The sequence below is a fragment of the Rhamphochromis sp. 'chilingali' genome, assembly GCF_963969265.1.
Source record: "Rhamphochromis sp. 'chilingali' genome assembly, chromosome: 20".
Classification (NCBI taxonomy): Eukaryota; Metazoa; Chordata; class Actinopteri; order Cichliformes; family Cichlidae; genus Rhamphochromis; species Rhamphochromis sp. 'chilingali'.
Genome location: NC_137947.1, coordinates 23236472 through 23259839, shown reverse-complemented (window position 1 = coordinate 23259839; position 23368 = coordinate 23236472). Strand labels below are relative to the sequence as shown.

The 23368-nt window shown below is 42.6% G+C and overlaps 1 protein-coding gene across 1 annotated transcript in view; it reads right to left on the bottom strand.

Moving 5' to 3' along the window:
• The window catches only part of camkmt (calmodulin-lysine N-methyltransferase), a gene marked incomplete at its 5' end in the record, with an annotated part of 119905 nt that overhangs the window by 22405 nt on the left and 74132 nt on the right, over positions 1-23368 (bottom strand). Inside the window, 5 exons of the mRNA XM_080869137.1 lie at positions 1632-1706; positions 4292-4358; positions 8102-8165; positions 10667-10718; positions 12027-12087. Coding sequence (XP_080725263.1) covers positions 1632-1706; positions 4292-4358; positions 8102-8165; positions 10667-10718; positions 12027-12087 — 319 coding nt within the window. The remainder of the gene's footprint in view (positions 1-1631; positions 1707-4291; positions 4359-8101; positions 8166-10666; positions 10719-12026; positions 12088-23368) is intronic.

The window sequence follows — 23368 nt, the reverse complement described above, 5'->3', positions numbered from 1 at the left end:
GTGATGATCACGGGTTCACAGACATGGATGCATTCACACATATATAGAAGTAAAATGAGGACTACCTGAAAATACCGACAAAATCTATTTTATCTTTGTGTGGCTGAACAACATGAAAAAAGTTGGAAAAAGAAAAGAAAACAAGAAAAGGACATCTTCTTCATTCAAGTGCTCTTTTTAGGGATAAGCACACCAACCCTCTGCATGTACTCCTTCACGACATCCATGAATTTTCACTGTAATCCTGCTCTTTTCTTTCTGCCTGGAAGCTCTATCTTTATCATCCTCTGTCTAATATATCCACTATGCTTTGTCTGAACAAATTTACCTCCTTTTGTTTTTTTGTTAATGCTACTGTCTCCCAACCATACATTCTGCACTCTGGGTTTGCATTGCCCCTATCAGACATAAGCTGAAATGTCAAACAGACAGTATTCTGAATGTTCATAATCACAGGATAGTATCATCAGCCTATGTCAGCAGTGCCCCGCCCCTTCTAAACAGCCCGCTGTATTTTCTTCTCTGGGCATCTTTTGGCTTCACTGAATTTTATTTAGGCCAAATTCTCTGTCAATTTTATAATCACCTTCCACACCGGATATCTGGTGGAAAGTTTTCTGGAACAACAAAGTTCAAAAGTCCTAAAGTTTCATCTTGAGGATTCATTTAACCACTAGAAGACGTTGGGTTGCCACTGCGACAGGTACAGCATACGTGTTATCTCCTGACAGATTCTACTTCATTGCCAACATACATTAAGTAGCGAAGTGTTTTAGCGGAAAGTTTCACAGCGACTCAAAGAAGCCTTGACACTCCAAATGACAGTTAGCTTTTTTTTTTTTAATTCTTCTTGCGTATGTATGAACTGGTACACACAATGCTTTTCTACTCTGTTTGAGCACTCCTAGCACTGTCTTACTCATTCACCCATCCTCACACACATTAATTCAAACACTTGATTTTCTAGGCCACAATACTTTTAGCAAAAATTCACATATTCACACATACCAGTGGATGCGTTGGAGGCAAATCGGGTTGAAGTTTTTGACAACCTGAAAACAGAACCCTGCGGCCCAGTTTCCTCTAAGAACACCTGGATTACAGTATCTTACTGGGTTATTATGGAACACCAGCTTGAAGCAGAAAAAAAAGATGTGGTTCCCGATTTGTCTGAAGCTCTAGATTTCAGTGACCGATGGGCTAATTGTTATGTTTATGTTGCTCTCTCTCTCCATTTCCATCTCCATTTCTGCTCCTCCCTCCATCCACCCTCAACTCTTTCTCTATCTTACCGAGTCTCCTTCCTTGTCAAGATGCAATTATTTGCAATTTGCCTAAGTCATCCATTTGCTGGGACACCAAGCAGAAAACGAGGCAATTTGGTGTAAAATGGAGGCAGGCGGGTGTCTGAGCATATGCATGTATGTGTGAATGTGAGTGTGTGGACAAGGCAGGGGAAGGTCCAGGCGCTGGTGGGGGGCCATGTAAAGACTGTCACACAGAAGTGAAAATTAATGTCATGAACGCACACACAGATCGTGTATATGTACTGGCTCTGTGTGTGTGTGTGTGTGTGTGTGTGTGTGTGTGTGTGTGTGTGTGTGTGTGTGTGTGTGTGTGTGTATACCTACCAGTCTGCACACATGATGAAATCAAAGTGACCCTCCAGTGCAGAAATATCCATCTCACAGTCCCACCTTACTACCCTGTAACACACACATAAAAGAGAGACTAAAGTTGAGTATCTGAAGGGAAGGTGACAGAAGACAACCAGTACTGATAAAACACTACACCAAGCAAAAGCCTCTTTTTTTCCTTTTTCTTCCCTCACTGCTCCCTTTAGAGCTTCTTGCTCTCTGACAGGTCTCTTACTGACCCCCACTGTTTTTCTGCTTCAGAGGAGACCTGGAGAAAGCATCAGGAAGGGAAGACATGTCACCTGTGAGGTAAAGAGAGGTGACTTCTGACATGACACTTGACATTTATACCATGTGAACACACACATGCACCCTTAAAGGCCACCTCTATAGAGGTTTCCAGTCAACATCCACACTCTCCTCTTTCTTGCTCGATAGATACGATGACTGACAAAGTGCAGTGACACCAAATGGTTTTCACCTTACACAACGTATGCTACTCAACCCTATTCACACTAGAAAAAAAACACTATACATTTGAAGATACATACGATTGGATGAGCTGTTGTTTGAAACGGGGAGAGCTTATACCCCCATGGCTCTATGCAGTATGTAGTAATTTAATGTATTCATCTGCAGGTTCTCCTCAAAAAGTAATCATCACAGTTCGAAACTAGAACAACAGTACCTTAAGTGCTATACAATTGAGGGTTACTAATAAAAAGGTATCAGCTTCTAACCTGGAATAAAATGTCAGTAATTTTCATCCACAATTCTTGTGACATCTTTAGCTAAAATCACTGCCTGTAGTCAGTGTTCTGATGGTCAAGCCAGGAAGGTCATCCTGTTTCTTTGTGAACTTTGGTTTGTTGGGATTCAGGGATTGTGGCACCACAATCACCGGTCATTAATTATGTTGTCGTCTTGATTTAGCTGGACTCATACATCTGCAAGGGATTAAGATAGATATTTCACTGATAATTGCTTATCTAGTCCCAATTTGTATGTACTTTTTTAAATTAATTTTTGGTATTAATGAGGAACCTTGTCCAGTACTTTACATATTAATGTTGCCATACACATTAAACATGTTCTCAAATCAGATTTCAAGTGTAATGCCCCCCACTCCAGCCACTTCTGATATTTTGAAGAATTTGGACTAAAACTTCTCTAGGCTCCAGCTCAGTTTCAAGGCAAAACCAGTAGATGATGCCATTGGTTGATAGTGACAGATATTAACGTATATCTGTGTGTTTATGGCACTGATAGATTTTAATAATAATAATAATCTATATAGCGCTTTTCGGGGCCCTCAAAGCGCTTTACAATTCCACTATTCATTCACTCTCACATTCACACACTGGTGGAGGCAGCTACAGTTGTAGCCACAGCTGCCCTGGGGCAGACTGACAGAAGCGAGGCTGCCATATCGCGCCATCGGCCCCTCTGACCACCACCAGTAGGCAACGGGTGAAGTGTCTTGCCCAAGGACACAACGACCGAGACTGTCCAAGCCGGGGCTCAAACCGGCAACCTTCCGGTTACAAGACGAACTGCCAACTCTTGAGCCACGATTGCCCTAACATAAATATCACATTTTTCATGTTTTAATAGAGTAAAATTCTTGCTGTTTATGCAGGTTGAGGGTTCTGTGGTCTCTGGTTTGCCAGGTTTCCAGCCTCAGTCATCAGGCTGTGGTATCTGACTCTGCATTTCAATAATTACTTTCTCAATTACTGGCCACTGCTATGAGCCTAACTGCATTGATGTTTAAGTTTTTGTTGTCGGTTACCAGAGTTAGATATGCCATTTCTTTCATGCTCCAGTTTGCCTTTGAGATTGTATAAAGACTGTGCTGATACCGTGTACCGTTAGAGGAGCTCCGTTTTTCTCTCCATCTCTTCTTCCACACCATTTTCCCTTCCTCTTATTCACACTGTCAGGCAGATTGGGGGATTATTAATTAGGCATTATTAACACTCAGTAAACAAAACATTAGGCCCCGCTAGAAACACAATCTCGAATCACAGCAGGCGGTCCCAACACACGCGCACACATATGCGTGGATGTGCGCACACCATCACACGACATGCCCCTCCCCATCCATCCCCTTGTACAATCGCATCGTGCCCTTCGCCCTCTCTTGCAGCGCAGAGATGACAGCAGGCATAATCTGAAAAAAAAAACAATCAAAGTAATGTAGCCTAATTATACGTTTACTTTTTCACTCCATCTTCCACTCATGTAAATATGCGCAGAAACGCGAGACAGCGAAAGAGAGAGAAGAGGTAGGGGACCAAAATCGTCAGTCAATGGAAAAAAAGCCTTTTTAAGGCAGGGACAACAATTAACTACGTTTTAGCCCGTCCTTGCATATGAGGTGTGAGTCTGTGTGTGTGTGCGCGCGTGTGCAATGGAAAGTTATCTCATTGGTTTCCGGATGAGAAACCCCTATCAAAGAGGGTCTTTTTCTTTGATGATCCCACAAGCGTGTGCATATACATATTTTGCACTTAAAGAACGGGTATTACAGTATGTAACTAACCATTTCATATAAACATTTTTTAAGTGGCATATTTATTGAAGATAAAATTCTGAGATTCACACAATAAAATGGCATTAAAGTGCCAAGGCAAGTAAAAAAATGGTCTTACCTGGAAGATACATATGTTGAGCCAAACTTTCCAGCTTGCCTGTTTTTCTCAACCAGCCCTCGAACATCTGGCGTGCCACAGTCAAGGATTGATGAAGCATACAAGATTCAATCTCTGGACATACAATTCAATAAAAAAACTAAAATAAATAAAAGAAAGATGCTAAGAGTAGATCAGAGAGAAAGGAAAAAGTCAAAGGGTGTGTGCTAAATCACTGCAATTAGGACATAAATACATATTGAAACATGAGCAGAACTGAAATATTTGTATCCATGAAATTAATTGTTCAAGATAGTGTACAGTGCAGTTTTTCGATAGAAATTTCTGGTGTAAAAACTTCTGTTGGATTTTATTTAATACTTTTATCAGAATATATTTTTTTAGAAATAGAAGTTTCAAGTCAGACTTCAATTCTATGTATTTTGCTTCCAAGGAGCCAAACCTTCTTGTAGTTTTGTGGTGGTCTTGAGTAGTAGTTCTCCAGGCTTTCTGAAGGTCCTTTATTTGTGTGTGTGACTTTGATTGTTAAGCCATTTTAACACTGACCTATGAATCATTCAAGCAAAAAAGGCACCTAACTCAAAGCATAAACCCATGTTGTGCCTACACATAATAGATAACTTAGCATAGAACCAACTTTAAGTTCTATCTTTAGGCTTGTCATTGGCTGGACAGAGTGGAAAAAATGCAGCAAACATACAAAGAAGAGCTTTGAATGTCCTACAAGAGACCTGGAGAACTTTTCCTAAAGACCAAAGAAATTAGAAAAGAGATTTTCTAAGAAAGTTGGAGGTGTGTTGAAGAATAAAAGTTGTCATACCAAATACTGACTTTTAAGTTCATTAGAACTTTATAAACTCTTTTTTTAAATGCAAACGTGGGAAGTCTGTTAAAAATGCAAAATTCAAAGATTTAAACTACTGGTGACGATCCACTTAAAGATATTAAGGTTTTTGGAAATGTACAAAGCCAAAAGCCAAAGAGGTGCATCAGGAATGATAAACTCTAAGACCCTTTTTAGGTAAAACCACATATGGTAGGCATCTACATGGAGAAAGCTTCAGTGAGCAGAGATCATCTCCAGGGAAAGAGAGCCAGTCTACGGAAGCAGATCACAGCAGCCTCTAGCTAGATCAATGGGAAGGCTTTTAACCACAGATACAAAACTCACACTGTCCTTCTCATATGCATGCACACACACACGCACCAAGACACACAAAGGCTGGGTGATTGATGTCAAGTTGTCTATTAATACACTGGCTTGTGGAGTTGCAAAGCAATTCAATTAGGATTTCCTTGTCTTTAAAGCCTGCAAAGACTTGAGACAAATCCAATCGACAAAGACAGAGAGCACCGAGCGAGGAAGAGAGAGAAAGACAGAGAGAGAGCAGGGATGGATGAGAAGCTGATGCACGGATTGATAGCTGGAGAGTCAATTCAAAATCAAAGACCTCTCCTGGACACGGATTCACAATAATATGTAGGTTAGCATGAACACAAAACACACATACTGGACACCTGTGCATGAGTGTGCTATGCATAGGGATGAAAGGGCAAAGAGCAGAGCAGCTTACTGTAATTTCATCACCAGCACACCACAAGAGGAGAGGTCAGCACACACACACACACACACCAGTTGAAAGCACACGCACGCACGCACGCACACACACACACACACACACATAAAAAGGAAAAAGTTGAAGAGCGAGATTTGAGTATTATTGAACATTAAAGTGGAAGAATATTTGCTCCCATCACTAGAAGCAGACAAGCAGCAGCCAATGACATGCATCAATCATTCTTAATGGAACATTTCCATTGATTTTCAGCATGAGTATTCAAGGTCAGAGCAACAGAGGCTCTCCACTCTATAGTCGGTGTGTATTTGTGTATCTTTCTGCACTATAAATGAGGTCAACAACTTCTAAGAAAAAACGGAAAATCTATTCTCAAGATATATCTAAATGTCATCAGTTCACATTTCGTTCTTGCATATCTTCTCATCTATTTCACTGCATAAAACTGAACCCTATCACAATTCCTTATCGTTTTCTATTCTAACACTAGCGGCACAATAATGCCATGTGAGATAAACAGTAGCCATTAGCACAAGGCTAAGACCAACAGCTTCCTTTACAAGAGGAAATACCACACAGTGCCTGCGGTATGTGAATGGGCCAATTTGGCTGAGCCCAGAACAAATTATGTATTTTTCTCAACCCCCCTTTCTCTTTCAGTGTATGTTCGATCCATTCTCGGTATGATTTCACTTACAATTCTCTCTATGTGTTTGTTCTGTGAAACAAAGCTGCCGGTCAATGGTGCATTGTTTGTGTGCCCAAGTGTGTGTATGTGTGTGTGTGCGTGTGCGTGTGCTTTACAGGCTCCAAAATGTTATTGTTTGGTCTTATTGTGATCACTAACGGAGCATTGTAGCTGGCTGGGACAGAGATATTGTAAGCAGAGCTAAATATGGCCATATCGGTCAATGGGGAAGAAATGTGTATTTATATTTCCTGCTTTTGTGAAACAACTGCAGCGAGTCAGAGCTTATTTTTGTCTGTGTAGTTGCTCGGCGAATAAAGCAAGATCTGAGAGGATGGGAGAAAAATGACAGGAATGATGAAAGGAGATGGACGAAAAGAGGCAAAACAAGGGGCTACAAAGGAGATTAGACAGGGAGAAGTGTAAATATAGAGTAGAAAAGAAGAGCAAGACGGTTTGCAAACTGACAGAGTTGATCAATAACCCACTCAGTGAACAAATGTTGCCAAAAAACTCACCTAAAGATTTGTCCTAAAAACTTAATTATAGGCCTAAATCTTAACCAAACACACACACGCACACAAAAAAAAACATTTTTAACAAACCTTGATTGTTCTTGCTTCTAAAATGCTCATCAAGCCCTAACCCTAGCCTTAGCATTAAATGAAGTCTTAAACAAATTCTGACAGGATGGCAATTACTGTGCTCTTAACTTGGTATTGTACGCAGTTAGGATTGGTAGATGCCATTTTGAGCAGTAGTGCTGGGTATTTGTCACTGTGGGTGCCCCATCTGCTGCGTTTGCCTAAAGATAAAAGAGGTAGATGGCTATTCTTCCACACTACAATCCAATCTTTGATTTCAAGGCTGGAACATGAAGGATATGACACGCTCGCTCGAAAAAGTCACTTCGTAGCTATAGCAGTGCCAGTGAAAAAGTCTTGATCACACAGCATGGAAGAAAATAAAATACTAGAATATTTCATTAGCATTAATGACAGCTTAGATTGCAGCATGCTAATTAGAATGTTTTCAGCTTTTAATTGTCAGTAACAACTGGTGCAGTGGTTTAAGCAGAAACTTTGTGATTAGGATATCTGTATTTAATTGACTACAGTTATGTAATTGGCGTATATATACACGTAGCTGCTAGTTTAGTAGGTGCACCAATCATTGTGGAAGCTGTTTTAGAATTGTTGACTATACTGCCTTAAATACAGAAGCATTTCTGTTTTGCTTACAGAATTTTTCAATCTGTGGATTTGTTTTTTTAATTACACAATTGTCAAATTGTCCGAGAATTGATGTTTTAAATATATGAAAGTCTCCCATATCATGTAATCTACAGCATATCATGTAGATTTATCACATTACATCAATAAATGGGAATGGGAAGGGAAACTGTGTACTTAAAACCCATCAGGAAAATAAAAAAAGAATTCACAGAAGTATGATTGCAGATAAATAAATATGAGGTAGAGGAACGAGGCCGAGATGAAGAGATAGACGTTAAGAGAAGGCGAGGGGAGGACGATGTAAGGATACTCTGAATGGACTTCTCATTCCCATCTGATAGCAGGACTTCCGTCACGTCAGCACAAATGGCAACCTGAGAAACAGAGAGATAGGGAAGAGACAGAGAAATGAAACAACATGGAACAAAAGAACAAAACCAAAAGCACTCTTAGATGTCGCAAACATCTGAACACACAGACACACAATAATGACATAACCATATCTACAAAGCTTCACTCTTGCAGCCCAGCCCTCCCCGCCCTTTCTCTCCATTGCTCCCTCTCCTCGCTGCCATTTCACTCTCTATCTTCACCCCATTTTTATGTCTGCATTATTTTAATCATTCAATCAAATCAGTCAATACTTTTATCATTGTGGCTAGCGGTGGGGGCTGCTATCTTGCTATCACTCTGTTCAGTAATTGCATTGTGACAGGGGATGATGGCAAGCGCAGAGCCTTTTCATTTGACGCTGGGTGTTTATCAGGCCGAGCCATCACTCCGTTTGCCGCTGTCACTCTGCACTCGGCTCGCCAGGCCTGCCTGATGCCCTTCATATAACTTTGCAGTGTAGACTGCGAGAGGCGAAGAGAAAAGAGATGGAGGGAGACGAGACGAGAGAATGAAAAGAAAGCTTTTGCGCTGCGCTGCGCTGCGCTGCGTCGCGTCGCGTGTCTCTGCGTGAGGGAGATATAGATAGTGAGGTGTGTGCTTTACTATAACCTCATCTTTCACATTCTCTTTTCATTGCAAATGCTTTTATTATATCGGTGGGTGTGTGTCAGGCTGTCTATTTCTGTTAAGGAGTGTGTATGTGCATATACACACAGGTGAGTGTAACTGCAAGTAGTTATTGTGGTGGTATGCATATAAATCCTAAGATTGAAATGGCAAAAAGAAGCTGTATGATGTAGTAGACCAAAGATTTTCTGAAACAGAACACACGACACATGTTGACCCTGAAGGTTGTGTGAGAGGGTCACAGCGTGCTGTGTGTCCCACCATCTGCTCAGACAGAGGATGGCACCTCAGGCTCAACTAGTGCATTGAACTGAAAGACGGAACCCAACCTGACAGTTCATGAGCAGCATCCTACCACCCGCTGTCACCACCGTACCACACATGAACGGTATGTACTGCTTTTGGAGGAATATATTCTGCCATCCAGTGTGCTGAACATGTGAAGTGAAGGTATCCTGTAGCATAATAACAAGGATCTTCATCTAAACAAAGGCTGTTACCCACCAATTAACCTGACATCCAGTCAAAAATCTTGCACATTTTGACAGTAAAAAAAAAGAGTTTACTTTGTTTTATGTACTAAATGAAGTGCATCTAATTAGTAAAATACAATATTCATACGTTTTTCTCATAAACCAAATATGTAAACCTGTCCAATGAAAGCGCAACCTAATGCAGAGTCTAGGATTATAAGATGTACGTTTCTCCTGTTGTATATGTAAACATATTGTTGCTTTTGGCATTTTTGGCATTTTAATCTAGAGCAAAATAATTATAAAGAAAGTAAACTGAAAACAAAGGAGGGGGAAAAAAATCAGTGCTCACATGGACAACATGTGGTGAATGGGACGAGGAGAAGGAGAGGTGTGAAGGAAGGATTCCATCTCAAGCCACCAATGTCAAAACATGGTGTATTGACTGGCAAGAGATAAAACCCAGCTTTCAAACACACACACACACGCACACATAGAATGGCACCTAACAGATCGATGGGACGCTGACGCCTGCTATGTGGAGAAGCCCTTAAGGCCCTTGCTAATAAACCCTATGGCTGACAGACTGCAGCACACCTGCAGTGTGTGTGTGTGTGTGCGTGTGTGTGTGTGTGAGTGTTTGTAAATACCTGAGTTGCAGTTGGAATGAATATTTTTGCTGACATGCAAAATGAAATTGTATATATCATGCTGAAATTATCCAGTTATCATAATGTTTTCACAACATTCACATCGTCTTTGTCAAATTCATAAACTTCACAATTCTCCATGTAACATAAACTATGTTAGTTGAGCTACATAAATGCATTTTCAGTTGCAGTGGGTTTATTTTTTTTAAATAAATATGTAAGATTTGGAATTTCTTTTTTTAGGGTGCTGGGCAAACTGCATCAGTCTAGCATGTTTTCGACTGTGGGAGAAACCCTGAACGAGCACAGGAAGGACATGCAAACTTCACATGAAATGCAAAATACCTCTATAGTCTGGTACTGAATAACATTTTGAATGAAATTTATAAATTTTTCTAACTGCTGAGTCCTCCTAAATGACAGTGTGGACATACTGTGGAGATGTTCAGGCAGTTGGGCGCTAAATATAAGCAGAAGCTGTTTTATTAACTCTGAACAGTAGTGCTTAACTTAATTAACATCATCTAAGTAGAGAGTTTGTATGCATATACCTGTAAAGGTACACACAGATATACAAACACAGACAGATGCCCACAAGCAGTAAATGATAGTGTCTGAATAGGTATGGATACTCCGTGCACATGCTGTGTGTGTATTGATCGGTGAGGGTTGGTTTCATTAGGCAAGCCAAGCTATTTCTCTCACAGAAATATCTGTGTGTATCTCACTTACCATGAGCCCACCAAGGCAAGTCATACCTCCTCCTAACTCACACACTGCACCCCTGAGAGACAGATGAAAAAAGAGAGAGACGAGTTGGAGTGAGATTCACTTTGCTGAGCCAAACCAGCAGTTTAGTACTAAAACACACACTTGAGTTCATACTGTACAGTAGATGCACACAGATGTAGATACACACTCGCGCACACACGCATACTATCATACAAACACTAGAACACACACACACGGGAAACACAGCAGGGTAAGAAATATCAATTCAACCATCAACCTGAAAGCTGAATATTGAACACTGAGAAGCACAAGCTCAATCAGCGGGAAATCTGAGGAATACACACACACACATCCACACCAGACACCCAGAGTCCTGTAGCTCGGATGCTCACTCAACCCCTCTTTCCATCCTCTTCCTCCTTTCATCTCCCTTCCCCTCCATCTCAACCACTGTCCTCTTTCATCCCTCCCTGCCTCGCTTGCTGACCTTCACTTCGCTGCTCTGATCAATACCCCTCTCTTCCTTGCCTCCCGCCTCTTGAATGTTAAAACAGGAAATCAAAGGGTGACGTTCCACCTTGAGTGGAAATCAAAAGTGCCTGGGTGCTTTTCAGCCCTGTGCCACAGGGCAGGCCGATGCTCAGCAGACAAGAGCAGGGGAAAGAGCAGCACAGAACAACAGATTTGCACAGAAAGGTCCAAACATTTACTGCAGGTGTAAGTCTGATTTACATTTGAGTGACTTTCAGAAAGCCCGTGTTTCAGACTGATTTTCTGCCAATTAAATTTATGAACTTGTAAAACTCTGCACTGTTAAAAGGTCAATTAAAATATTACTTAAATCTCAAAGTAGAACAACAGAAATATTCTGGTGTATTAAATGTGTTACCCTTCCCACTTCTACTTTACTTTCCTCCACCTTCCTGGAAGTGATTTGTAATTTCAATTTTCTCCTTAATTTTACTGAAGAGTAGACACATTTTAAAGTCAGATTTCTATTATTTCTCTATTGTAGCTTAACAATCTGTCAGTGCAAAAAAGAAAGTATTGCTTTCCAAAATGTTTCAGAGAAAGAATGATGGTGCTCTTTTTGTTTCATTATCATAAAACAGCTTCCTGTCATAAGTGGGGTATTCATGTAGAAAAATATGGTTGAAAGTAGGGAGTTATATATGCTGCAGAAGATCTTTCTGAATACCTCACTTCTTTACAATAAAATAAAAATGAACGTTTAAGTTGTAAATATTTTACTGATGTCATACTACAGAACTTATAACTGCTGTTAGCTTTTGTGCATTTGGGGAAACAGGTGAGTTGTTTGTCGATGAAGTGAGTAGATCTAAAGAGAGGAAAAACTCACTTGAACATGTGACGTTTCTGCAGACAGTAATGCGCCATCACCTCTTCAGATGGCCACACACCTATATCAGAGAGAGACCAAGACAGAGCATGTTATTTACAACGCCTGACTGGTGTTACATGTTACAAACGTCTATCTTGCATATCTACAGTGATAAAACGCTTTGATATCTTTACCAAAACATTAAAAGAAATGAATATTGATACATAAAACCCAAAAAAAACAATGAGTGTTCAGTGAAACATAATTGGATGCATTGTTTTTTTTCTCCAGTCTCTGTTCATTTGCTTCTCTTGTGCTTTCCACCTTTCCTGTGATCCAAGGCTTCTCTGTCTGTTTGTCTGTCTCCACGTCTGTCCTATCCTAAATCCTTGCCACACACTCTCTCTCATTGGGCACTGTGTATGCAAGTGTGTGTGCCTGAATGTGCGCGTATGTGTATGTGACAGGGGGTCCAGTGGGTGATAATCACAGCGTGCAGGCCTGTCTGGCTTATCACCTACTGTCAGCCCTTCTTCTTCTGCCGTGCATGTAACGCACACTAAAACGTGCACACTTGCATCCTCTGTACCGTTCCCCCTCTCTCTCAGCATACACATATATACCCGGTGACAAATACACACATCTTGGCAGTAGAAGAAGTAAACATTCATTTGAATAAAACTTCAGCTTTTTGCTTCTGGCTTTGAACAAGAAGGTTCGCCTTGGTGCTGTCTGTGTGTATTTGTGGGCACATGTGAATTTGTGTGTATGAGCGTGTGCTTGTGTGTTTGCGTGCGCAGATTTGTATGAGGGAGTTGTTTAAAATAGAGAATGAGGGGATATAGAATGAGTTTCAGAAAGCAAGCAAGCGAGGGATACAGAGATAGAAAATGAGCGAGGTAACGAGAGAAAACTGGGGAGGGGAGGAACGGAGGAGGAGGAGAGAGAAAAGGTGGTAGTCAATATAATAAGCGGCTTACAGGCGGTCTCTGTTCACCTCATGGGGTAGACATCACTGCTCTCTCGCTCTCCCTCTCTATGGCTACCTCTCTCACCCGCTCTCGCTCTAACTCTCTCTCTTTCCTCTCGCTCCGGTCTGCCAAGATTAGCTCAAGCAAGCAGGATTTAATAATGCCTATTGATAAAATGTCCAAATATTCCTTTCCCCCATTAAAAAAGGGGGAAAAAACACGCTTTCTACATCTCACACACACACACACACACACACATAAAAATACAATGACAGCCAGAGTAGCTACACTTCTAGAAAGTGTCAAGACATTCAAGGCTGAAATACGGTGACATTTTAAATTTCATCTGTTACTCCCCTTTACTCAGGAGCTGGCCACACAGTATGGAAAACTTTATGCTGTCAGGCAACACGCTGGTCAGTGGCACAAAGGTAGAGCAATGCTGGAGCTCGTCATGCAAGTAACTGTTATGTGACATTTTCTCATTATTAATCTAGTTTTACTCTTAAAAGTTAAAATTGTGTTAGCCATCATTAATTTAGATAACAAATAATTTACTCAAGAAGCTGAGTAGGTTTACTCAAACAGCAGTGGAAAAAAAATGTATGATAAAATTTTCAGTTCAGTTCAATTCTATTTTACTTATATAGCATCAAATCACAACAACAGTCACCTCAAGGGTCTATATAGGGTTTGCAACAATCAGACAACCCCTTGTGAGCGAGAACGTGGTGACAGTGGGAAGAAAAAACTCCCTTTTAACAGGAAGAAACCTCCAGAATAACCAGGATCAAGAAGGGGCAATCATCTGTTGTGACCGGTGGGAGGAAGACAGGGCAAAAGACACACTGTGGAAGAGAGTCAGAGATTTATAATAACTAATGCAGAGTGGTGTTGATAAAAGGTGCGTGAAGAGTGCTTTATGGGAAGACCCCAGCAGCCTGGGCCTATTGCAGCATAACTAAGGAAGGATTCAGAGTCAGCTGATCCAGCCCCAATTATTTGCTTTATCAAAAAGCCGTTTTAAGCCTAATCTTAAAAGCAGAGAGATTGTCTATCTCCTGAATCCAAACTGGGAGCCGGTTCCACAGCTCACAGTTTTTCATACGATAAACAATTTTGTACCATATTGTGAGTGTTTTCAGCATGAGGACATTGTATGTGACATAAACTGCAGCTCCAGGCTGTGCCAATAAAGAAAAGGGTCAGCTAGAGCAACGATGAAGCTCATTGTGGGTTTATCTTTGCAAGGAATTTGGTTAAAATAACACACTGTAAAATATATATACACATTATACTGGATATTGTCTGTCTTCAGAAGCATCGCAGTTCTCCCTTCAACTTTGATCCTTTTCTTTCTGATTGTATGCTCACATTATATTTTATAGCATGAGAACCCAGACCTTAGCCCCGTCAAATAACAGTTTAGCCCCTTCCCTCTATGTCAAGTGTCATCTGTCAACAGATGACACTTGACATAAAGGGTCAACCAGAACATCTTGAGCAGATGAACAGTAGAGGGTGGTAATGTAACATTAAAGTGGGTATGTGCTACTAAAAGCAGAAGTAAAAATTAGGCTCTTCACACTTTCATCAGCTGCTGGCTTCTGATCATGTACACAAATCATGACAAATCTTTCCACCGTAAAAGACTATGTGTCACTTTTCTATATAGAAAATAACACCAGTCAACAGAGTATCTAAGAGTTCAGTTCAATCACAATAATGTAAAATCCCCACTTTCATCACTTTTATTGAGCCAGTCCTGTAACTGTTGCCCACACTCCCTCACACAACAAAGTCTATTCATACAAGGTTATGTGCATATGTACTGCAAAAGTGCGCACACATGTTTGTGAGAGTAAGACACCACTGGGTAATACAGCTTTGTAAAGCAATATGTGACTCTGATGGTTAATCCCCAACTCCAATAACATTAATAGCCCAAGGTGATAAGAACTATATGTGCTTGCATGTGTGATAAGTATGTGGCATCTGTTTTTGTGTGTGTGCCTCCTAGGTCGAGGTGCACTGTAGGAAATGAAGGGATCAAGAGCAGAGAACAGATTACTCTTCCTACTCAGGATAATGAAATTATTTCCCACCTTCAATTACTAGATGAAGTAAGAAAGCAGTCCAGGTGTGTGTGTGTGTGTGTGTGTGTGTGTGTGTGTGTATGTGTGTGTGTGTGTGTGTGTGTGTGTGTGTGTGTGTGTGTGTGTGTGTGTGTCTAATATATTTATCAGTCCCAGGAACTAAACCTTGTCACTACTATTATCCTGAAAACCATATGTGTGGCTACGGGACTGTGTGTTTGGCACGATCATTGTTAACTCTGTAAGATGTCATGTGGTCACTCAGGTTAATATAAAGCATTTTTCTCATCTAAAAACTCTGTGCATATATGAAATTTGCAGAGGGGAATTTCCAATTTTACTTCTATATATCATTGAAGTGTTCCTGCTGAGTTTCTTTTATTTTTCTTGTTGTTCTCCATACAGTTGCTCATTTTTGTTTGTTAAGCTACTTAACACTGACCTATCAATCGTTCAAGCATAATAAAGACACATAACTCATTGGATGACCCAACACTGTGTCTATACATAACAGACAAAGACAATTCTTAATTCAGTTGGATCTTTAAGCTCTATGTTAATAGTAGTTGGTTTTTATGAGAGGCAAATGGAACAGAAATGTTCCCATTTCTTTTTTTTCTTTTTTTTTTTCTTTTTTTTTGGCCTGTCCCGTTTGGCTCTTTTGCCATCAGAATTGTTGTCTAAAGGCAAAGAAAGATGCCCAACGGATTTACTTTACCAAACTGACCATCCCAGCCTTGCCGTAATGGTCCATTTGATTCACCTTTTATTGTTTATTTTATTTTCACTTACTGAATACGGGACAGACTTGACTGGGGGAAAGAAGGGGAGAAAGAAAGAGGGAAAGAGAAACAGCTGAGAAGAGGGACGGGGGAAAAGGGCAAAAGACAAAAACCAACAGAACGGGCAGAGAAAAAAAATGCATATATCAATCACCTGGATCACCTGCTGAGAAAGAAAAAAGAAAGCAAGCAGAAGAGAACAAGAGTAATAGAATAAACAACATCACAATGATATATGGGAATATGACAGTAAATACTAAATGTTAAACATTATTGTGCAGCACATAAGATCAACAGAACACAGTGTGCTTTGAGGTAGGAGCCAAAAAGGGTGTAGTTTGTGGGTGTGATCACCCGTGTGTACACCTGTGAGCATGGACGCGCTTGTTTTTTGTTTTTTTAAAAGGTTCCTTCATGTAATAATCTGCTAGAGGGTGTGGGGGGGCCACAGCCCCGTCCTCCAGGGCGTGAAGCAGGTGTGGAGGAGATCAAAACTCCAGACATCCAGAGGCCCCCAGAACACAAGAGACCAAGGAAGACCAACAGAGGGGCAGCTGCGCCACTGTCCCGGAAAGAGCTGAGGAGAGTCCCAGATGAGGGCTCACTCAGCAGCCGCGGAGCAGAAGCCAGGGGGAGTTGCAGTGACGCGCCCGTGAGCTCCGCCGGCAGCCAGCTGCGCCTGAGTGACCGAGCCCCAGGCCGAGAGGCCGGGGGCACCCCACCTCCGAAGTGGCCCGAGCGAGCCCCAGGCTCCAGGCCCCGATAAGCGGCCGCCAAGGAGTGAGCCGGTGTGTACCTGGACGCCCATCCCCGGACACAAAGAGCCACCAACGCACCGATGTCTGAGGGGGTCCGCCACTGGCAGGGGAAGTGGTGGTAGGGGGAGATAGGCCTCCAAACCTTGGAGGGCCTGAGATGTCCCCAGAGAGGTGGCGCCTGACACCCAACCTGACATATAGACACAGACATACAGGCACACACAGATACAAACATCCATTCCCACCCTCATGCTCTCATATGCACTTACTCCACACTCAACCAACGTGGAGACAGACATAAAGAGACGTTGTACACACGATCACACTCCCCAAGCGTACTCTACAAACCGGGTCTAGGTGCCCTCGCCCCTGGAGGGGGGAACTGCACCCAGACCCAGGTGGTGTTTCCCTTTTCCCTGCGGTGGGGGGAGGCAGACCGCCCCGACTCCGCAGCAGCAGGAAGGCTCCACACTCCAGACCGCAGTCGGACGGCCAACTCCTCCTCCTAGCCCCCCTGCTCCAGCAGGTCGCAGAGAACGGGGGTGAGAGAAGACTCCAAACCTCCCTCCACCCGCTCATTGTAATGTTGATGCATGTGTGTTCTAAGGTGCATTTAAAACCCAGGAGGGCATGGAGCTACCTGCCAGAGAGCAGCAGGTAAGCGCATGGTCCCTCCTGCTAGCCCTCAATGTCTACGTGTATTTAAAATTGAGAGGTGGGCAACGATGCCAGGGGTGGGGTGTACACCCTGATGGTACTTTGGACTCCGTGTATCGTGCCCACCCCCAAGATCCTATATGTATGTGTAATGAGAGTGTGAGTAATGTGAATGTCTAAGTTGTGGGATAAAATTGAGGCAGAGGCAGCCAGAAGGGGACAGAGGGGGGGGGTAGCCTCCTCTGCACCCTGGTGACATACCCCTACTCCAAGGCCCTGCATGTGTGGGTGGTTGTGGTGGAGCGGGAAGAGGGAGGCAGCTGGAGATGGGGAGGGAAGGAAGGGAGGGGCAAGTGACCCCTCCCTGGGGCCAGCTCCCCCGCTGACCCCAGTAGGCACCCCCATACTCCGCAACCCGCCAGGGAAAGGGGGCCCAGGCCCATCCAGACCGGGCCCAGTGCAGCAGCGCCGCCCGGCCCCACAGAGCCCGGGACAGTCCACCCAACCCCACCACAGAGAAAACTGCACCCACCCCACCATCCACTCATCTTCCAGACTACATAAGACAATAAACACCCAGGCTGAGATCTTCCTCCACCTCTCCTGTATCTCCCCCTCCTGCAGAGGGAGCTCCTGAGGAGAGGAAAGCTCCTGCAAGATGTGACAATCTCCCCCACCAGTTGAAGAGCCCCCCAGGTGGCTCGACGCACCGGCGGCACCCTGCTCCAGGGCTGGGCCCCCATGCACCCACCCACCCACAACCCCGGCAACACACCAACCAGGACCCAAGCCCCCGAGGCCCAGTCCGGGTCCCAGCCCAGAGACGGAGCGCCCCCAGAACCTCACGCCCATCCCGGACCCACCCAGGGCCAGCCAGGCTACCAGGTCAGTAACCCACGTCCGTCAGCACAGACCCTCCCCTAGCCCCGCTGCACGCAGCCGCGAGGAAACAGTCACCGGAGAGCCAACAGAGCCCCTAACCGGACATGACCGCTACCCCGGGTTGAGCCCCCCAAGGAAGATGCCTCCGGGGAACCCCCCGACGCCCTAAGCCTGTCCCTACCCCCACACCAATCACAACAGTGAAGGCGGGACCAAACTATGACCCCCCACCCCCACTAGGTGATGGAGCTGATCAAAGGAGCCCAGAGCAATTGATCTGATGTGGTGGCAGAGGCTGTATCAAGACTAATGTAATCTAATAGATAATTTCTATATTGGTTAGAATTAAGATTATTTTTATTTTTCCAGTTCATGAGGACTGTTTTCTTGGCTATGCATAGGGCAGTGAAAACCATATGGGCTATATTCTTTTCTGAAGTGACATTATCTAAGCTGCCCAACAAACACACTAAGGGGGAAGTTGGAATGTTACATTTCAGACACTTCGATAAGTCTTCACATATCTCGCGCCAAAACTTCTGAACTGGTGGACAGAACCAAAGAGCGTGGATATAATTGTCCGGTGAATTGGTTTGGCAGTGTGAGCAGTTGTTGGTAGACGTAAAGCCCATCTTGAACATCCGATGACCTGTATAGTGTACTCTATGTAATATTTTGTATTGAATTAATTGAAGACTGGGATTTCTAATTAGATGAAAGGTTTTTAAGCAAATCTGAGACCAGAAGTTTAGGTCTAAGTTAACTGATAAATCCGCTTCCCATTTTGCAATAGGAAGTGATATTGATTCATCTGTTTTAGAAAGCATTCTGTATATTTTGGATAGTAATTTGGGGGGTTTAAGAGTAAGAAATTGAACCACACTTGGTGGTGTTTGTAGTTCAACTTGACCCGGTTTAAATTTCTTTTTTACTATGGATTTAATTTGTTGATATTCTAAAAATCTTTTCTTGTTGATCCCATATTGTGTAACTAGTCCGTCAAATGAAATAAATTCTGTTCCTTCTAGTATATGTTCTAAATATTTGATTCCTTTATCACTCCAATCTGAAAAGTTTATCATATTATTGTTTTGTAATATGTCAGGGTTGTTCCAGATAGGTGTACGTTTGCATGGGATTAATGAAGACGCCGTCAATTTTAGAAACTCCCACCATGCTGTCAGAGAAGAGCTGATGTTGATGCTTTTAAAGCATTCATGTCGTTGGATGTTTGAGCTGATAAATGGTAGGTCTGAGATCTCTAGATTATTGCAGAGTGCTTGTTCTACATCTAGCCAAGGTTCATCTAAGAGGGTGTGTTTTAGCCATCCTGAGATAAACTGAAGCCTGTTGGCTAAGAAGTAGTGCTGAAAGTTAGGCAGTTCTAGTCCTCCTTTATCCTTGGTCTTTTGTAGTGTTTTTAAGCTTATACGTGGGGGTTTATTTTTCCAAAGGAATTTGGACATACATGAATCTAGAGATCTGAACCAATCTTGTGGCGGTTTAGTTGGGATCATTGAGAATAAATAATTTATTTTTGGTAAGACCATCATTTTTATAGCGGCAACCCTTCCCATGAGTGATATGGGTAGACATTTCCATCTAGCCAGATCATCTTCTACCTTCTTTAAAAGTGGGATATGGTTTAATTTAGTTAGATCTGCAAGCTTGGGAGAAACATTAATACCTAAATATTTTATATTTCCCGATTGCAGTGGTGTAGAAGAGGAATGTTCCCATTTCTTTAGTTGAATCTATGAAAAATGTTGTTTGGCAGGCATAAATGAGCATTTCTGCACCAATAAGGAGATTGCCAAAGAGTTATTAGCTAGAATATCTCTGCTATCTCCGCTTGGTGCACAGCATGTCCTTAAAAAAAAACTAAGGAAATTGAACTAAGGAGGACAAAAGCAGAAGCGACAACCCTGAAAAACTATCTATAGCAGATGAACGATATTTGAAAGTTATGTCTCTGAAATTGGAAAGAATCCAGCAAAGCAAAACTTGAGAAATGTTTCTAAGCCTTCAGTTGATCTATTGTTCACCAGAGTAAGTGAGGCTGTCAATTAGCTTAAGGAATTCTTAACGAATGAAATGAGAACTGGGTTGGAAAACAGTGGGAACATGTTGTGTGGAGTGATGAATCCAAGTATGAAATCTTTGGTTCAAATCGTGTTCCAAATGTATGGCGGATGTTGGGAGAGCGGTACAACCAGTGTCTACAGCCATGTACAAAACACAGTGGAGGCTTTGTCATGGTTTGGGGCTTTCTGGCAATTCAGCCAGTGGTGTTGGGGATCTTGTGAATATTAGTGGAACTATGAATACAGGAAAGTACATTTAGATTTCGATCCATCATGCAACCCCATCTGGAAAGTATCTGATTGACAATAGCTTCATTTTTCAGCATGGCAGCGATCACAAACACTCTGCCGGTACAGTAAAAACATACAATGCAATACTATCAGTCATGATTTAGCCTCCCAGAGCCTAGACCTCAACATTATTGATATCTTGATATAAAACAGAACAAAAGGAAGCCAACATCCAAAGAAGAGCTTTAAATGTCATTCACGAAGCACAGAGGAGTATTCCTGGTGACTTCTTTTTTTTTTTTTTTTTTTTGGCCTGTCCCGTTTGGCTCTTTTGCCATCAGAATTGTTGTCTAAAGGCAAAGAAAGATGCCCAACGGATTTACTTTACCAAATTGACCATCCCAGCCTTGCCGTAATGGTCCATTTGATTCACCTTTTATTGTTTATTTTATTTTCACTTACTGAATACGGGACAGACTTGACTGGGGGAAAGAAGGGGAGAAAGAAAGAGGGAAAGAGAAACAGCTGAGAAGAGGGACGGGGGAGAAGGGCAAAAGACAAAAACCAACAGAACGGGCAGAGAAAAAAAATGCATATATCAATCACCTGGATCACCTGCTGAGAAAGAAAAAAGAAAACAAGCAGAAGAGAACAAGAGTAATAGAATAAACAACATCACAATGATATATGGGAATATGACAGTAAATACTAAATATTAAACATTATTGTGCAGCACATAAGATCAACAGAACACAGTGTGCTTTGAGGTAGGAGCCAAAAAGGGTGTAGTTTGTGGGTGTGATCACCCGTGTGTACACCTGTGAGCATGGACGCGCTTGTTTTTTGTTTTTTAAAAGGTTCCTTCATGTAATAATCTGCTAGAGGGTGTGGGGGGGCCACAGCCCCGTCCTTCAGGGCATGAAGCAGGTATGGAGGAGATCAAAACTCCAGACATCCAGAGGCCCCCAGAACACAAGAGACCAAGGAAGACCAACAGAGGGGCAGCCGCGCCACTGTCCCAGAAAGAGCTGAGGAGAGTCCCAGATGAGGGCTCACCCAGCAGCCGCGGAGCAGAAGCCAGGGGGAGTTGCAGTGACGCGCCCGTGAGCTCCGCCGGCAGCCAGCCGCGCCTGAGTGACCGAGCCCCAGGCCGAGAGGCCGGGGGCACCCCACCTCCGAAGTGGCCCGAGCGAGGCCCCGATAAGCGGCCGCCAAGGAGTGAGCCGGTGTGTACCTGGACGCCCACCCCCGGACACAAAGAGCCACCAACGCACCGATGTCCGAGGGGGACCGCCACTGGCAGGGGAAGTGGTGGTAGGGGGAGATAGGCCTCCATACCTTGGAGGGCCTGAGATGTCCCCAGAGAGGTGGCGCCTGACACCCAACCTGACATATAGACACAGACATACAGGCACACACAGATACAAACATCCATTCCCACCCTCATGCTCTCATATGCACTTACTCCACACTCAACCAACGTGGAGACAGACATCCTGGTGACTTCTTAAAGAAATCACAAGACATTTTGCCAGCTGTTTTGAAGAATATGGGTTATTATAACAAAAATTGCCTTTCAAGCTCATTAGAACTGCAAGAACTCTATATACTGCATTTCTATATATTTTTGAACATGTTTCAATAGAAACATGTTCAAATTACTGGAACAATTTCCTATTTTCCTAGAAAAATCGAAATGGGGGTTCATGACTTTTGCACAGTCCTGCATCCCAGAACACAGCAGTTTGTTTAAGATTACATTTATAATGTAATTATATAGCCACCAAATGTACACCACCAAAGCCAGAAATACATATTTTCAATGAAGAAAACATAACATGCAAAAATGCGTTGGATAAAAACATTTTTGTAGTTTTTAACTTTTCTTAAAACGTTGGCCAAAGACATGCTTGATTGCAAACATAACCCTATGGACCCTTTATAAAATAAAATATTCACCACGTTAATATTCCATGAGGTGAAGGTCCTGCTGAAATGTTAGTTTCTACAATGCACTGAATCTAATGTATATCAGCACTGTCTTCATTTGTTTTCATTCTGGTGACCACTAACTGACCCCAGTTACTACACAACTTACGGCAGCGCTAATCTGGCTTCAGTCAGTAATCACACGCACAGGGATAGAATTATCCATCTATCCTGCTGTTTTCTTGGTGCTGCCTTTCCAGGTGGCAGCAGTCTAGGAAAGGTAACCTGGTAACCCAGGTACCCTTTCCCTGCCTGTGTCCTCTGCATCTTCTTGAGGTATTTTGAGGCCAGGAAACTTAGCTAAAGTATCTCAAAGGGGATCCAGGTATTATCATCTAACTAAGCCAAGATAAGCTAACAGTACTTGAGACGAGGCTTTTACTCTGTTCTCAATACCAAGAATTAATTAAACACTGCCGGAACACTTTCATTTGAAAGATAACAAGATCTGCTTAAGTTAGCTGGTGCTGAAAACAATCTAAACTGCTGCTTTTCAGACTGTGTAAACATTCACTCAAGTTCATTCATTCAAGTCAAGCTCTTTGCAGTTAGTTGGGTTTTCAGTCATCTCTTCTTTTAGCATGATAAAGGTCAGTTTAGTTATAAGACAACCAACCTAATCATATACTGGTGTGTGTGCAAGGGGCTGTATATTTGTCTTTGCAACACTGGAGTGTGATGAGATATGAGGGACTGGTAAACAGTTTTCCTTAACAAGCAGAAATTTAGCTTGCTTTCCTTTCACTCAAGGAAATAAAATGTTTGTTTTCACATTTCTTTCATCTGCCACTGCCGGGTTTCCTGCTGAGGACAGAATACTCCTGTATAGGACTATCAAGAGGATAGCATGAGTAAAAGATGAAATAAAGGGAAAACAGGAGGATGCATAAGAAGAAGATGATGAATGGAG